General features: G+C 43.9%; 1 protein-coding gene across 3 annotated transcripts in view; it reads left to right on the forward strand.

The window, feature by feature from the left end:
* The window catches only part of LOC147031243 (venom prothrombin activator pseutarin-C non-catalytic subunit-like), a 460,275-nt gene that overhangs the window by 65,643 nt on the left and 377,318 nt on the right, over positions 1-17,314 (forward strand). For all 3 annotated transcript variants that reach the window (XM_085860320.1, XM_085860315.1, XM_085860319.1), the window contains 2 exons: positions 1,053-1,265; positions 2,784-2,912. In XM_085860320.1, coding sequence (XP_085716446.1) covers positions 1,053-1,265; positions 2,784-2,912 — 342 coding nt within the window. The remainder of the gene's footprint in view (positions 1-1,052; positions 1,266-2,783; positions 2,913-17,314) is intronic.

Here is a 17,314-nt window from a genome sequence, read left to right on the forward strand (position 1 = left end):
CGGAACAAGCTACCAATGTCAAATTACACCACGTGATTCAGGAGGGTGATGGCGAGCGCTGATTATATTTTGGTCAAAATCTGTCAAAGGTCAAGGTCACAGTGAGGTCAAACATTCGATTTTTGATGGTTTGGTACAGATAACTTGAGAACGGAAGAAACTACCAATGTCAAATTACACCATGTGATTCAGGAGGGGGATGGCTCGCGCTGATTAGATTTTGGTCAAAATCGGTCAAAGGTCAAGGTCACAGTGAGGTCAAACATTCGATTTTTGATGGTTTGGTACAGATTCATCGTAGAAACTTCTGGTTTGCGTCGCTACCTTCTCTGGAGACAGCTTTTATTAGACAAGGTCAGAGGTCAAGTTGACGATTTCGTAAGTACCAGTCTACGACTGCTTGTTTGTTTGTGTGTGTGCGTGTGCGTGTGTGTGTGTGTGTGTTTGTGTGTGTGTGTGTTTGTGTGTGTGTGTGTGTGTGTGTGTGTGTGTGTGTGTGTGTGTGTGTGTGTGTGTGTGTTTGTAGGCATGTTAACTCGAGAATGGAAGAAGCTACCAATGTCAAATTACACCACGTGATTCAGGAGGGCGATGGCTCGTGCTGATTAGTGTTTGGTCAAAATCGGTCAAAGGTCAAGGTCACAGTGATGTCAAACATCCAAAACATTCGATTTTGATGGTTTGGTGCAGAATCATCGTAGAAACTTCTGGTTTGCATCGCGACCTTCTCTCGAGACAACTTTTATTAGACAAGGTCAGAGGTCAAGTTTACGATTTCGTAAGTACCAGTCTATGACTGCTTGTTTTTGTTTTGACGAAGTTCTAATGATTAAAATATCAGCACACCTTGATTCCAACTCCAATCAGCACTCACTTATCAACTTCTCATTGCTAAAATCCTTTTTTAAAATTATTATTATTATTATTCTTTAAACAAAATTACCTCATTCCACTGGCTAAGTTACCAGCACCAAGGCCTTATTTACAGTTGATCCTTGAATGTCATTGTCATTCTCCTTCTTGATTATTTTTGTATCATTTATCTTATCTAGGAGCAAGCTATGCTGATGGTACCCCATCAGATGAACGAAGAGATGATGCTGTCCTCCCTGGCCGAAACTATACATACACCTGGAAGATTCCATTAGAAGTTGCTCCTTCAGACCAGGACCCACCATGCCTTACTCATCCCTATTACTCTCACGTGGACCTGCACAAGGACCAAGAACAGGGGCTCTATGGAGTCTTGTTAGTCTGCAGGACAGGTGTGGTGAAACTTAAGCACAGTGCATTTTTCAAATCACTTTTACAAAAATGGTATTTTTTTTTCTTGAAAGCAACATAAGATAACTTGGTACAATACATACAGGGTGTTTCAAAGAGAGTGATGCAACTTTAAACGTTTATTTACAAAGAAACAGAAACCTCAGGAACGTGAAGCAAACATTTCTTGAAAGCTTATGACATGGTATTTTCTATCACTGATTGTTGTTGCAGTAAGTCACTGCTGGAGTTAGTGAGAGCCCAAGGTCTGAAATTGGCATTGATGCAAAACCCTTGTAATTTATGTTCTCGATGTTTGCCCCTCCACGGTTGACAGGCATTGATCCTGACTCAAAAGTCCATCCAACTTTCGTAGAGGTCTCATGTGGCACTGCCTGGGGGATAGTCTGACACGTCCTGCTTCAGATCATCCAGTGTGGCAGGGTGGTCGGTGGGTGTAGACAGAGCCCTTGGCAGCCCCTCAGAACCAGTAGTCCAGAGGGTTCAAGTCTGGGCTATGGGGTGCCTAATCATTAGCGGTACCCAAGGCAATGAGGTGGTTTCTGAAGAGCTGCCACAGGAAAGTGGTGGTGTCACCAGCTGTATGCGGGGGTGCACCATCCTGCTTAAACCAGGTCATGTTGAGCTAGTTTGGGGTGATCTTTTGGGCTAGATCATTATGGAACTTCTGGAGAACGGCCCGGTCGTGCTCACCCTTAATCATCGCCATCTTGCTGTTGTCATTCTCAAACCAGTAAGGCCCTAGCGTTTCCAATCTGGCATTGAATGCGCAGAAGCATGTGACCTTGGGCCCTTTCAGATACCTCTCAGTGATCTCCTCAGGTGGTTCTGCCCCCCAGAAAATGTTGTTGTGGTTGTTGATGGCACCATTCAAGTGGAAATGGGCTTCATCACTGAACCAGATCAGGTTGATCCAGTTTGTGTCCCGCTCCATCCTGTCACTTAGCCAATTGCACATATCAAGTCTCCTTCTCGTGTCATCTTGACTCGGTATATGCCTAATATAGATGATGTATGGGAAAAGCTTCAGTTCCTTCATGAGGATACGCCAACTGTCTTCTGCTTCACTGTCAATGGCAACGTTGAGCTACAGAGCTATAATTCCCAGGGAACAAATCCCACAATAACACCACCAAATCTGGGAAAGGAAAACGGTATAGGTCAAAAAACAAAGAAATGGCAGGAAGTCAAAGTTGTATCAATCTTTTTGAAACACCCTGTACATGTCTTGCTTCAATTGACAATGATTGTGCACACTTTTAAAACTTTGATTTTGCATCAAAAATGAACTGTTTTTCTCAGTACAAGGCATAAACACTGAAGAAATCTTTCATTACAAATACATTTAATCATCTGATTATTCTGCTGACTTCAGTGTATTTATGTTTAGTGTCTCAGCTGCTTATTCCTGTTCACGAATCCACTATCATTTTGTGCTTACGTATGCAATGAGTATTGTTCATCATTTATTTCCTCTGTGTGAATGTGATGGCTGTCAGGATGGCTGAACGAGATGGAGCAGAGACGGGGGGCTTTCCGAGAATTTGCTCTGCACTTTGCACCAGCACCCAGAGCTTCAGACCTTGCAGATTTTACAATAAATGGCTTCCAAAAGGGACAGGTGCCAAGTAAGGACTCGGCTAGAAACTCGGATGATTTTCGATGAAAGATGGACCCAGAGTGTTGGGACAAATATGAAGTAGTGAGAAGTATAGAGAATGATTGTTGTCAGGGCAAGGATATTGCTTACTTTTATTATTTTTCTTTCTTTCTATGGGGTCTAAGTCTCATGGAAGAGCTATCACATACAAATCACCCATGCGCATGCAGACAGAGGTACCAGACAATACAGGATTTGACCTTTAACATGAGACAACATAGCCGTATACCTTGGGGCAAGTAAATTGCCAGAGCACTCATTAGTGCTATCTAGTGGCATTGCCTTTCTCTCCACAGTCAGTGGGGCAATTAAGGAGAAACCCATACCCTTCCCATTCCTCCACCAAGAGATGTCAACCCACAGGGTTTATTGATGCTCTATCCTCTAAATGTTGAGCCTCAACTATGGAAGTGGCACATTTAACATGAAGTCTTTGGAACAATATAGCCAGAGATTGATATGTGGGTGTTCCTTGTTTAACATGGTAGTTGCATTCCGAGAATTTACCACATTAGCTGAAAGCGCATAAAACGAAAGTAATTTTCCCAAAAGAAACTATGTAATATGTGGAGGTTGTGTGTCAAGACATGGGTGAATGAGGAGGACCAAGAGAATGAGTCACTTTTGCATTTAAATAAAATATAACAAAATTTCACTAATCTGATATGTTAAATGTTGTTGCTTGTGGTGATGGTGGAGGATGAGGGGTAATTGTGTGGAGTTATTGAGGGGTTCCTCCATCAAGCAAGCATTCTCCATGATGCCGGATCGTGAATGACTCACTATCGCTGCAGTTGATGGCGTAACATTCTGAGCACTCGCTTTGACTCTATAAGCATTTGTGCGAATCATTCATAAAGTGGATTTGGTAAGTCCAAGCGCTCGGCCAATGTCCACTGCTCATATCGCTCGATCACCTTTAATTTCACCTTTAACGAAACAGCTTTCCTTTGTTTCTTACTTTTAATTTCAACCTTGCCAGTCATAGTGTCGAAGGATGCATAAGATACTGTATTACGCGATAAGTTTAGCAGATAAATTTGATGTGCATGCACACTTAGATGGCTGTCAAAGAACCCTTACGTCGCTGCATGTTTGGCATGAGCCTGCGCAGCATGCCCAGCATCCCACAGACCATCTCGGACTAGTTCAGTTGGCACAGAGTGACAGCCAAGTGATTTGCCTGCAGCCGCGTAATAACGAAAATTTGCATGCTATATGAAAAATGGTCCTAAATTCATCATCCGCTTATTAATGAAATTGCGTAGAATGAAAGCGTTACGTGAGGAATTACTGTACTTCAGAGCAGATATGGTAATCACAGTGTCACTGAGTTTGGTGTACCTTCGAGCCATTTTCATACGTTATTAGTCATCCTACTACTCATTAAATGGGACCACTTATTCGTATTATGATTGAAGGCTATCATGCACTTTTGTTCTTAAAGTTTGAAAGTAATGAAGTTAATCTTCCAGTATTCTTCAAGATATTCACCCATGATGAACACATTTTCACAATGGTGTCATCATGCCTTCATGCTGGAAACATAAATTTTAAGGGCAGGCACACAGCTATTTTAGATTTTCATATCTCTTCAACTTGAAACAATGCAACCCAGATGCCCCTTCATGGATCCAAAGTGATAAAAATCCAAGTTCACATTATAATCCAAGTCACACACAACTACTCCTGGATTCTGTTTCTTTTACACCTTGGAAGGTGGGGAAGTTTGTGGCAACCCTCGACTCAGAATCTGCAACTGGACTGGACAGAATCAGCTCACATGTCCTAAAAACTTGCTGTGCTATTCTTGCCCATCCTCTCTCTGCCCTTTTAACTCCATCATCTTCCATCTGCTTGGAAATCGAGGTTGTCTTCCATCTGCTTGGAAATCAGCCAACATCACCGCATCACATAAACAAGAAAAAGAGCAATCAGAGATTGCAGACCCTCACCAGGACTTGTTTTGTGTGTTGTTTGTGTGGTGTTTGTGTACTGGTGGTACGTAATTAATTAAGAGACATAACGAGAACTGCCACTTTATAACTGCTGGCAGTGATGACTGGATACCAAGACGTCCCGCTTTGATGCAACCCCGCTTTGATCAGACACTTGACCCTGACCCATGACGTTTATTATTATTATTATTCAACTGAATTTAGAATGGTATTAAAATGAATTAAATTCAAATCAAATGGAAGACTAAATAGGTACAGTCTTGCATTGGAGTAATCGGAAGGAACCCGAACAAGCAAAAAGCAAAGATGAAGTCATCAGGAGGAACCTGGATAGGATTCACATTTCAGCTGCTACTCCTCCACCCTCAAACTCATCCATGCACAGTCAAGGGAGCCTCATTCAAAAAAATAAAAAACAATAAAAGAAATTTGAAAGAACGCAGATCAAAAAATTTTATTATTCTGGCTGCCAGAACATGTGCCTGATGAGGTTGAAATTTAAACTTATATTTAATTCCCCCATCGCTACTTGGTCATAATTGTGAAATTTCACGATTGATTAAGTGGTTAAAGAGAAGTAATTTTTTAAAGATTTTCGCTTAGTCCAACATGGCTGCCAGACCTTGTGACATCAATTATTCATGAATACCCTAGTATCCCCAAGGCTTGGGGAACATTTGTGTGAAGTTTCCCCTCGATCTGTCTCGCCGTTATGGAGATTTTTATAGGTTTTAGAGTAAATCCAATATGGCTGCCAAACCATGTGACCTATGACATCATATGTGTGAACCTTGTTTTTTTTCCTCATGGATAGGCGGTTATACATGTAAAGCTTCTCGATCTGTTCAGCCACTTCAGAGAAGAACAATTTTGACGGTTTAGAAAAACACAAAAACAATATGGCTGCCGAGTCACATGACCGATGACGCCATCAATTTTTTTTTTCTGTGCACGATTTTATCCCGAGATGACCTTTAAAATTTTGAGTACTGATCATATAGCATCATTGGTATCTCCTGTGATGAGGCTGTCTTTGGGCCTCTCACTCTCACCGCAGGCAAGTCGGTGGTCGTTCTGTCCTTTTCCGTCTCCTCTCTGGTCTCGCCCTCCCTGCTTTGTCTGCGATATGTCCCCCCCCCATATTTCCATAGGCTGCTCAAGGTCCGCGAACATCCCCCTTCTGGTAAAACTACCAAAATCACAAATCACTGCTCACCTTCACTTTTTCATTCCTCTTTTTCCCCACCTTTGGAATAAACTCCCACATTCTCTGAAATCCCATTTTTCCCTCCAGGCCTTTAAAACACCTGTTCACCACCACCTCTTATCTTCCCTCATTCAAAACCTCAATCTTTTCTACCCCCGTTAATCCACCCCAAACCCACCTCCTTCAACTTCCCTGCTTTCCTTCCTGAAAGTCTCTGTAATGTCCATCTTGTATACCCCATGTTCCCTGCCCCATCCTCTCCCTTCCACAGATCTAATGTCTCTGTTCCCCTCTGTTTTGTCCTCCCCACTCCCGCCCCTCTTGTCTCATGCCCCCCTTGCTGTGCGTTGTGTGTTAGCTCTCATATGAGCCTCGACAATGTATACAAAACAAACAAACAAACAAAAAAGATATAGCGTTCTACATTTGCAATTATGATGTCATAATGAAGGTACCGATGATGTGATGAAAAAATCACACTTATTCCCCATGAGGAGTACTTGCTATGTGCCAAGTTTCAATTTTGTCCTTGGTGTGGTTTCAGAGAACAGAAGTCCAAATTTTTCCAACATGGCTACCACACCATGTGACCTTTGACATCATAATTATCAATAAAACATTCTACATGAGTAGTCCCTCCTATTGTGAAAATTTTGGCTCAATCCGCCAAGCGGTTGCGGAGAAAAACCCTAAAGTTTTTGTCAGGTCAGGTCAGGTATGGGAGCATGTGCCAGAACAGCGCGTCGCTGCGTCCACTTTCCGCCGGTACTCCAGGGGCCTCCGTCTGGCCATCCCCCAGGCAGATGCCAGGCCCATCCCCATCTCCTTGAGATGATGGTCAACCTGCTGCAACCATGAGGCACGTGGTCGGCCCACTGGCCTCCTCCACTCATGAGACTCCCTCGCTGAGAGAATCTGGTAAGCAGGATCAGCGTCAGGAAAACGAGCCACATGTCCATACAGCCGCAACTGACGCTCACGGACTATGCAGGTAACAAATCTCATCCGAGTCTCTCTCAGCAACCGCTCGTTGGATACAAAATCCGACCAGCGATAGCCAAGGATTCTCCGAAGAGACCTGGTACCAAAGGAATTAAGTCTCCGTCTCAGATCCTTGGTCAGAGTCCAAGTCTCGCACCCATAGAGCAAGACTGAAAGTATCAAGGACCTGAAGACTCGGACTTTCGTCCTCCCGCACAGGTACCGGCAGCGCCACACCCCATGATCCAGTGAATCCATGACTCCCCAGGCCCGACCCAGACGTCTATTGACCTCTGACTCGCAGCCAGCAGAGACATGAATATCACTGCCAAGGTAAGTGAATCTCTCCACGACCTCAACATCCTCACCACAAACAGACACAGACAGGACAGCAGCATCCAAGATGTCACCGAAAGCCTGGATCTTAGTTTTGACCCAAGAAACCCGTAATCCCAGCGGCTCCGACTCCTCATTCAGTACCTCGAGGGCCCCCAAAAGGATGTCTAAAGTCTCCGCAAAGATGACTGCATCGTCTGCAAAATCAAGGTCCGAGATCTTGACATTCCCAAACGATGCACCACAACTTGATGTCTCCGACATCCTCCCTAAAATCCAGTTCATACAAGTGCTGAAAAGTGTGGGGGCAAGTACACATCCCTGACGAACTCCAGTAACAACTGGAAATAAGTCAGAGGTGGTACCACCACACTTCACAGCACTCTCAGTACCAGAGTAGAGTTCAGACATCAGATCGATCAGTTTTGGTGGCACCCCACGAAGACCAAGAATCCTCCAGAGGACATCCCGATTTACTGAATCGAACGCTTTACAGAGATCAACATAGGCTGCAAGCAGCCCCTGCCGAAACTCTCGTCTGCGTTCGGTGAGGACACGAAGTGCAAGGATACGGTCAATCGTTGACCTCTTTGGTGTAAAGCCTGACTGCTCTGGACGCTGGTGCTCAAGCAGATGGTGGCGAACCCTATCAAGAATTATCCGAGCAAAGACCTTTCCCGGCACTGAGAGCAGCGTCACCCCTCGGTATTTGTTGCAGTCTTGGCGATCACCCTTCCCTTTCCAGAGAGGGACAACAAGGCCCCTCTTCCAGTCAGTTGGGATGATGCCTGTGTTCCAGGCAGAGCACAAAACTGCATGCAACGACACGAGTGCAGCATTTCCACCAGCCTTGAGAAGTTCGGCATGGATGCCACAGATCCCTGGAGCTTTGCCCTGTTTCAACTGGTTCACCGCAGCCCGTGTTTCCACAAGCGAAGGTGGACCACAGTTGATTTGAGGGTCAGCAACAGGGATTGTAACACCCTTGACGTCCAACTCGACAGCTGGGGGATCAGCCTGGTACAACCGCTCAAAGTAACCGGCCCAGCGGGCCTTCACTTCAGACTCCTCTGTCAAGAGCCGACCACTCTCTGCTCGAACTGCAGTGCTCCGAGGGATGGGCTTGGATGAACATAATGCGCGAATTCCCCTGTAAGCGGGACGAGAATCACCTGTCCACAGGTGATGCTCTACCCCCTCACAGATTCCTCGCACATAGGCCTCCTTGTCCACCCTCAGTGCACGTACAGTTTTACGCCTCAGCTCCCTGAACAGCTCAGCTCTGCCATTCAGCCTGGCCCTGCGACTCTGGTCAATGGTATCCAGTGTCCCTCGAGAGACAAAATTCTTCTTTGCCCTGCGGTGAGTTCCAAGACATCCACCGGCAACATCAAGGACGGTGGTCTTGAAGGCGCTCCACAACTCTTCAGGACCCCCCAAAGCACCCAGACCCCCCAAGTGTCCACTCAGCCTGTTCGCAAACTCCTCAGCTACTCTCTCATCCCTGAGCTTGGCAACATCCAGCCAAGGCTGGGATGGTACCATTCTCCAGGATTTAAGGTGCAGCTTTAGAGTTGCTACAACAAGCCTGTGGTCAGTATTGAGGAACTGAGCACTCCGGTAGACCCTGCAGTTCTGGATCAGCCTCCAACGACCGTCAATGAGGACATGGTCAATCTCCTTTGCCACACCGCCAGCGTTGGAATACCAAGTCCAGCGATGAGCTTGTGGGCGATGAAACCATGAACCAGCCACCCTAAGTCCGTGACTTCTTGCAAAGTCAAGGAACTTAGTGCTATTCTGGTTCATAGTTCATGACCCATGGGGACCAACACACACCTCATAACCATCCCTATCAGTTCCAGTCGATGCATTGAAATCCCCCAAGACTAGAAGTGTATCTCGTCTGGGGCACTAATCAACCACAGACTCGAGTGTGGCGTGGAATGCATCCTTCACGGTGAGATCACTCGCCTCAGTCGGAGCATAAACAGAGACCAGGGAAATGACACCTAAGGAGTGACGAATCCTTAATCTCATAATACGCTCGTTGACCGGTGTTACCTGAATTATCATTGGGGTCAGCTTATTGGACACAGCTACAGCAACTCCTTGGGTATGGTAACCATCAGAGTGACCAGACCAATAGTAGGTGTAACCACCCACCATTATCTCGCCGCAATCCGGTCTCCGAACCTCAGAGAGAGCTGCAATCCCGATGTCCAAACGCTTGAGCTCAGATGATAACAGAGACAGGTGATCATCCTCTCTTAGGGATAGGACATTCCAGGCACCCACCCGAAGGGACCGCCTCAGGTTAACCCAAGGAGACCGCCGTCTGGTGGACGACACCTCAGCACCACTCCGACACACTCTCCCGCAATCTGACCCAGGGATGTTGCCCCGTGGTTTCCCTCCGATCAAAGATTGGGGGTCCCGAAGGCTTTGCCCCAATCCCGTCATCCGGTGAGCTGCCCTGCGAAGGGAAGCTGCACAGGAGGTACTCCCACGGAGTGGGTTTTCAGATTTTTTTGCGTTTTTACGTTTTGCGGAATGAAGGGTTTTACGGTGGCTGGAGTGCAAATCCTGCCACCAACCTCCTAATAAGAAGTAACCCAACTGCAGGAGGACGTCTGCAGACACAGTTGGGCACTAGATATGGATGGCCGTTGGCTCACAAGGAGCTCCTCCGCCCTTTGACAGGTTTTGTTTTTAATCCTGCTGGGTGTCCATATCCAAACACCCCCCTCACCACAAAACCTGGTGGGGGAGACGGTTTAGTCGCCGACAACCCGACCATGGAACAGGTTAGTACAGGTTTACATGGTACCTGTAGCAGGTCACAGATCGAACCTGACCTGACTGAAAAGTTTTTGTGCAGACAAATAAACACCCAAATGAAATACCATCTCCTTCGGCGAGGGTAACAAGGTGCCCCAAGGCAGTCAGCTTGCTTCCGATCATCAGCAAGGTCAGGGAATCCATCATCGCAGTTGACATAAAGTCCGTCCTTTTTTTCCACGACCTTATCTCATATCATCAATTTTGTTTCAGACCAGGTCACTCGACCATGGACAGAAACAATTTTTTAAAGATTTTTGCTTCACTTCAAACTATTTAAATTGAATTAGACAGACAACTATTTATTTATCTCCATCTCCATCTCCATCTCCATCTCCATCTCCATCTCCATATCCATCTCCCTCTCCCTCTCCCTCTCCCTCGAACATACTGCAAACTCTCTCTAACAAATCTCTCTTGCTGCTTGTACTCTCCCAACAATGGATGGAGGCCCTCCATCTCAGACATAAGATCTGGACCATCTCTCTGGACATATCTTGAGCATTTTATACAGTCTGGCATCACACATTGATATTCAAAGTGTCTGCCTCTGGCGTCCAAGGCCAACTCCACTCTTGGGTTACTGAGTTCCTTTACTCTCGTAGCCAATGTATGGCTCTGAACAGAATCCTTTCATTTTGTCTCCATGTCAAGGCTGTGATGCCCCAAAGCAGTGTTCTACGGGTTCTAGGCCCCCTTGTATTCCTAATGTTAATGATCTTTCTGACTCTCTGGAATATCCTCCTTATCTATTTGCTGATAACTCCACCATCTGCCGTGACATCCACCACCCTTCACATAGACAGGCAACACCCTCTTCCCTCTCTTCTCAGCGTTAAAATAAATATCCCAAGTGTTTGACCAGTTTGAGATTTTTGGTAAGGTGTGAGAAATCTATCTATTTATTTATCTCACTCTCTCACTCTCTCACTCTCTCATTCTCTCACTTTATCATTCTCTCACTCTCATTCTCTCACTCTCATTCTCTCAGGAACATACTGCAAACCATCCCATCTACATTCTCAGCAACCCTCTCAAAGAAGTTCAGTCACTAAATTTATTGGGTCTCACTTTCAACCATGATCTCTTTTGAGCAGGCCACATTTCAAAGTTGACCTCCAAAGCTAGATGATGGCTCGGCATCCTCTGTTGTGCAATGTCCTTCCTTGAGACACCTGAGCTCCTATCCACCTACAAGGCTTTCATTTGCAGCCTGATGGAATACTGCTCTCCCCACTAGGCTGGCGGTCCTGCATCACACCTTGCTCAGCTTGACACTGTGGAAACCAATGGAATCTCCATTGATGAAGCTGAGTCTTTGAGCCTGTCACTTTGCCATTGCCGAAAGGGTCAGTGATCTGTCTGTCTTTTTCCACCTCCTTTCTGGTCTTGCACCCTCTGCCCTCTCCATGCTTTGTTCCCCTCAAGTATCTGCAGGATGCATGTGGTCCACCAGCAACCCCCCATCCTAGTAAAGCTGCCAAAATCCAGAACCACTGCTCACCTCCAATCATTTGTTCCTCTTTCTTTTCCTGCTGTGGAACCAACCTCCATACTCTTCAATTGCATTCTTCTCTCAAGATTTTAAGACAGCTGTTCGCACCATCTCAAATCATCCCCCATCCAAAACCATCATCTTTTCCACACCAGTTAATCCACCCCACCCCTCCCCAAATTTTGTATCTGTATCCATTTGTCCACCCTTTGCTTTCTCCCCATCCCTCATCATTATCTGCATCACTTGTTTGTCCATCTCCATCTACTTTCTCCCTCCAACCTGCTGTTGGTGTTCCCCCCTTCTCCTGCTGATGTTATTTTTGTTATGTTGCATCCTGATCCGTTTTGTGTTGTAGCTCTTCCACGAACCTTGATTATGTACCAAAAATACTGCACAACATGAATCGGAACCTGAATTGGAACATGAACCTGCAGCTTAACAGTACTTTGACTTTGTTTGGCAAATTGAACGGAATCTTGTCCTGATTGCACATGCACAGAGAGGGGTGAGTAAAAATTTTCAGTCGGTCTGCTTGTCTGGCAGGCCAAAAAAATAGAAAATCATGCCAAACAGGAAACTTACTGTGAAAAGGGACGTCATAAAGGACACAAACAACAGGAACAAATAACTAATTTGATGTGTTAAATAATGTTGTGTAAAAGAATGTGTATAAATCTCCAAAAAATGTTTATTGATTTCGTAAGTATATTGATGACTTCGGTCATCTGTTTGTGTGTTTGTTTGTTTGTGTGTGTGTTTGTGTGTGTGTATGGTAGCTTCTTCCGTTCTGGAGTTATCGTGCCTACAAACAAACAATGTCAAATTACACCACGTGATTCAGGATGGTGATGGCTAGTGCTGATTAGATTTTGGTCAAAATCGGTCAAAGGTCAAGGTCACAGTCAGGTCAACCATTCGATTTTTGATGGTTTGGTACAGAATCATAGTAGAAACTTCTGGTTTGCGTTGCTACCTTCTCCAGAGACAGCTTTTATTAGACAAGGTCAGAGGTCAAGTTGACGATTTCGTAAGTACCACTCTATGACTGCTTGTTACTTATGATATCTAAATATTTCGTAAGTATATTGATGACTTCCGTCCTCTGTTTGTGTGTTTGTGTGTTTGTTTGTAGGCACGATAACTCGAGAACGGAAGAAGCTACCAATGTCAAATTACACCACGTGATTCAGGAGGGTGATGGCTTGCGCTGATTAAGTTTTGGTAAAAATCGGTCAAAGGTCAAGGTCACAGTGAGGTCAAATATCCAAAAAAAAGTTATAACTCGAGAAAGGAAGGAAGCTACCAATGTCAAATTACACCACGTGATCCAGGAGGGCGATGGCTAGCGCTGATTAGATTTTGGCCAAAATCGGTCAAAGGTCAAGGTCACAGTGAGGTCAAACATTCGATTTTTGATGGTTTGGTACAGAATCATCGTATAAACTTCTGGTTTGCGTCACTACCTTCTCTAGAGATAGCTGTTATTAGACAAGGTCAGAGGTCAAGTTGACGATTTCGTAAGTACCAGTCTATGACTGCTTGTTATTCTGTCTGTTTGTCTGTCAATCAGGCGCCTGCATGTCATAATTTAATACCGATCTTCACAAAACTTCACCACCTGGGAGAGATAGTTTGTCAAAAGGAAGAAATCTATTGTTTTTGAGGTCAAAAGGTCAACATAGGCCAAAGGTCAACAACTTAGGTGGGATTTCTGAAATCCTCAATTTTCATCCCATTGACTTGAAATTTGAAGAGAAGTTACAGAACAAGACATTGATTTCAACGAGCCAATTATTTGTGAGATCAACATGGACCAAAAGGACATCGGCCCAAGGTCAACAACTAAGGTGGTATTTCTAAAATCCTCAATTTTCATCTGATTGACTTGAAATTTGAAGAGGATTTATATTTCAGGTCACTGAATTCAACCGTCAATTATTTTTGAGGTCAACATGGACCAAAAGGTCAACATAGACCGAGTTTCTAAAATTGTCAATTTTCTTCCGATTCACTTGAAATTTGAAGAGGAGTTGCGTATATGCTCAGTGAATCCAACCAACAAATATTTTTGAGGTCAAATTTGTTTTATGGACTTTGAAAGTATCGTGCCCTGCACGACGTCATATTCTTGTTTGTCTGTCTGTTTGTTTGTTACTTACGAAATCTGAAGATTTCGAAAGTATATTGATCACTTCCTTCCTCTGTTTGCTACTTACGAAATCTTTAGATTTTGTAAGTAAATTGATGACTTCCGTCATCTGTTTGTGTGTTTGTTTGTTTGTGTGTTTGTTTGTTTGTGTGTTCGTGTGTGTGTGTTTGTTTCTGTGTGTGTTTGTGTGTTTGTTTGTAGGCAGCATAACTCGAGAACGGAAGAAGCTACCATTGCCAAATTAAACCACGTGATTCAGGAGGGTGATGGCTAGCGCGGATTAGATTTTGATCAAAATCGGTCAAAGGTCAAGGTCACAGTGAGGTCAAACATCCAAAAAATGATAACTCGAGAAAGGAAGAAGCTACCAATATCAAATTACACCACGTGATTCAGGAGGGTGATGGCTAGTGCTGATTAGATTTTGGTCAAAATCGGTCAAAGGTCAAGGTCACAGTGAGGTCAAACATTCGATTTTTGATGGTTTGGTACAGAATCATCGTAGAAACTTCTGGTTTGCGTCGCTACCTTCTCCAGAGACAGCTTTTTATTGGACAAGGTCAGAGGTCAAGTTGACGATTTCGTAAGTACCAATCTATGACTGCTTCTTATTTACGAAATCCTTAGATTTCGTAAGTATATTGATGACTTCCGTCATCTGTTTGTGTGTTTGTTTGTTTGTGTGTGTGTTTGTTTGTTTGTAGGCACGAAAACTCGAGAACGGAAGAAGCTACCAATGCCAAATTAAACCACGTGATTCACGAGGGTGATGGCTAGTGCTGATTAGATTTTGGTCAAAATCGGTCTAAGGTCAGGGTTACAGTGAGGTCAAACATTCGATTTTTGATGGTTTGGTACAGAATCATCGTAGAAACTTCTGGTTTGCGTCGCTACCTTCTCTCGAGACAGCTTTTATTAGCCAAGGTCAGAGGTCAAGTTGACGATTTCGTAAGTACCAGTCTATGACTGCGTGTTTTGTTTGTTTTTTCTCCAGCCTTTAAAACCTTCATATTATCTCAATTGAATTATGGACTTGAACACTGCAGAACACAAATCGCCTTGTTGGCCCTTCCAAAAACCTCCAGTTTCGCAGTACTTGGACAAAATATTACACCAATTAACAACATCTCCACCAATCAAATTTGTCATTTGTGAATGGGGATATCAAGATTCAGGCAAAATTGCAGATCATAGGAAAGGTAGATCGTGCTCGGATATGCAAAGCAAGAGTTTAAAATACCCTTCCCATGTGCTTTTTTTCAAGACTGCATGAGGTAAGGTGTACTCTAAATGCTTATTGGAAGTAAGGAAAGAAAGAAAGGAACATCAGAAAAACTTCTGCCTTCTGGAGGAAAGACAATGATAACTTGAGTTTCGAGCAGTTATTAAGGCTTCTGAGCCGTAACACCTATAGTTGAAAGAAAGAAGTGTGAGATATCCTCAAATTTTGCATTTTTGAAAGTGACAAAATTGCAAACCAAAAAAACAAGCAGTCATAGACTGGTACTTACGAAATCATCAACTTGACCTCTGACCTTGTCTAATACAAGCTGTCTCTAGAGAAGGTAGCGACGCAAACCAGAAGTTTCTACGATGATTCTGTACCAAACCATCAAAAATCGTAACGTCGACCGAAGCAAAATTCTCTTTCTCCACGCAATTATTTTATATTATTTTATCAAAGTCACAAAACCGTAATATTCAGCCATCCATCAACAATATTTACATAATCCGACGGCTTAGCGAGTCAGGCATGCGACGATAACCTTTATTGGGATAAAAAATGACTTTTAAACACCATCTTTATCAAAAACACCGTCAGCTCTCACACGGAAAACCATTACGTGACTCAACGCCGCCTCTGCTCGAGCTCGCTGCATCACGTGACGACCCGTGACGCGGCGAGTGAAATATTTTTTATACAATCTTAAAACGTCTCCAAAACATCTGATTTTTACCAGAATTTCGACAAGCTAGTTTTAAGCATCCGAAGCGATCGCAAAAACCGAAGACAAAATTAAAATCGAAGTTAAAATGAACTCGTAACGTCGAGCGAAGCAAAAATACTCCATTTCTCCACATGAATTTACGGAATTATGTTTGACCTCACTGTGACCTTGACCTTTGCCCGATTTTGACCAAAATCTAATCAGCGCTAGCCATCACCCTCCTGAATCACGTGGTGTAATTTGACATTGGTAGCTTCTTCCATTCTCGAGTTATCGTGCCTACAAACAAACACACAAACACACAAACACACACACACACACAAACACACAAACAAACAAACAAATAAGCAGTCATAGACTGGTACTTACGAAATCGTCAACTTGACCTCTGACCTTGTCCAATAAAAGCTGTCTCTTGGGAAGGTAGCGACGAAAACCAGAAGTTTCTACGATGATTCTGTACCAAACCATCAAAAATATAATGTTTGACCTCACTGTGACCTTGACCTTTGACCGATTTTGACCAAAATCTAATCAGCGCTAGCCATCACCCTCTTGAATCAGGTGGTGTAATTTGACATTGGTAGCTTCTTGTTCTCGAGTTATATTTTTTTTGATGTTTGACCTCACTGTGACCTTGTCCTTTGACCGATTTTGACCAAAATCTAATCAGCACTTGCCATCACCCTGCTGAATCACGTGGTGTAATTTGACATTGGTAGCTTCTTCTGTTCTTGAGTTATCGTGCCTACAAACAAACAAACAAACAAGCAGTCATAGACTGGTACTTACGAAATCGTCAACTTGACCTCTGACCTTGTCTAATAAAAGCTGTCTCTCGAGAAGGTAGCGACGCAAACTAGAAGTTTCTACGATGATTCTGTACCAAACCATCAAAAATCGAATGTTTTGGATGTTTGACCTCACCGTGACCTTGACCTTTGACCGATTTTGACCAAAATCTAATCAGTGCTAGCCACCACCCTCCTGAATCACGTGGTGTAATTTGACATTGGTCGCTTCTTCCGTTCTCGAGTTATCTTTTTTTGGATGTTTGACCTCACTGTGACCTTAACCTTTGACCGATTTTGACCAAAATATAATCAGCACTAGCCATCACCCTCCTGAATCACGTGGTGTAATTTGACATCGGTAGCTTCTTCCGTTCTCGAGTAATCTGTACCAAACCATCAAAAATCGGATATTTGACCTCACTGTGACCTTGACCTTTGACCGATTTCGACCAAAATCTAATCAGCACTTGCCATCACCCTTCTGAATCACGTGGTGTAATTTGACATTGGTAGCTTCTTCCGTTCTCGAGTTATCGTGCTTACAAACAAACAAACAAACAAACAAACAAACAAACAAACAAACAGAAACGGAAGTCATCAATATACTTACGAAATCTTTAGATTTCGTAAGTAACAAACATACAAACAAACAAACAC

The sequence above is a fragment of the Eptatretus burgeri genome, chromosome 2, assembly GCF_056783735.1.
Source record: "Eptatretus burgeri isolate ZD-2024b chromosome 2, Ebu_testis_v1, whole genome shotgun sequence".
Taxonomy (NCBI): domain Eukaryota; kingdom Metazoa; phylum Chordata; class Myxini; order Myxiniformes; family Myxinidae; genus Eptatretus; species Eptatretus burgeri.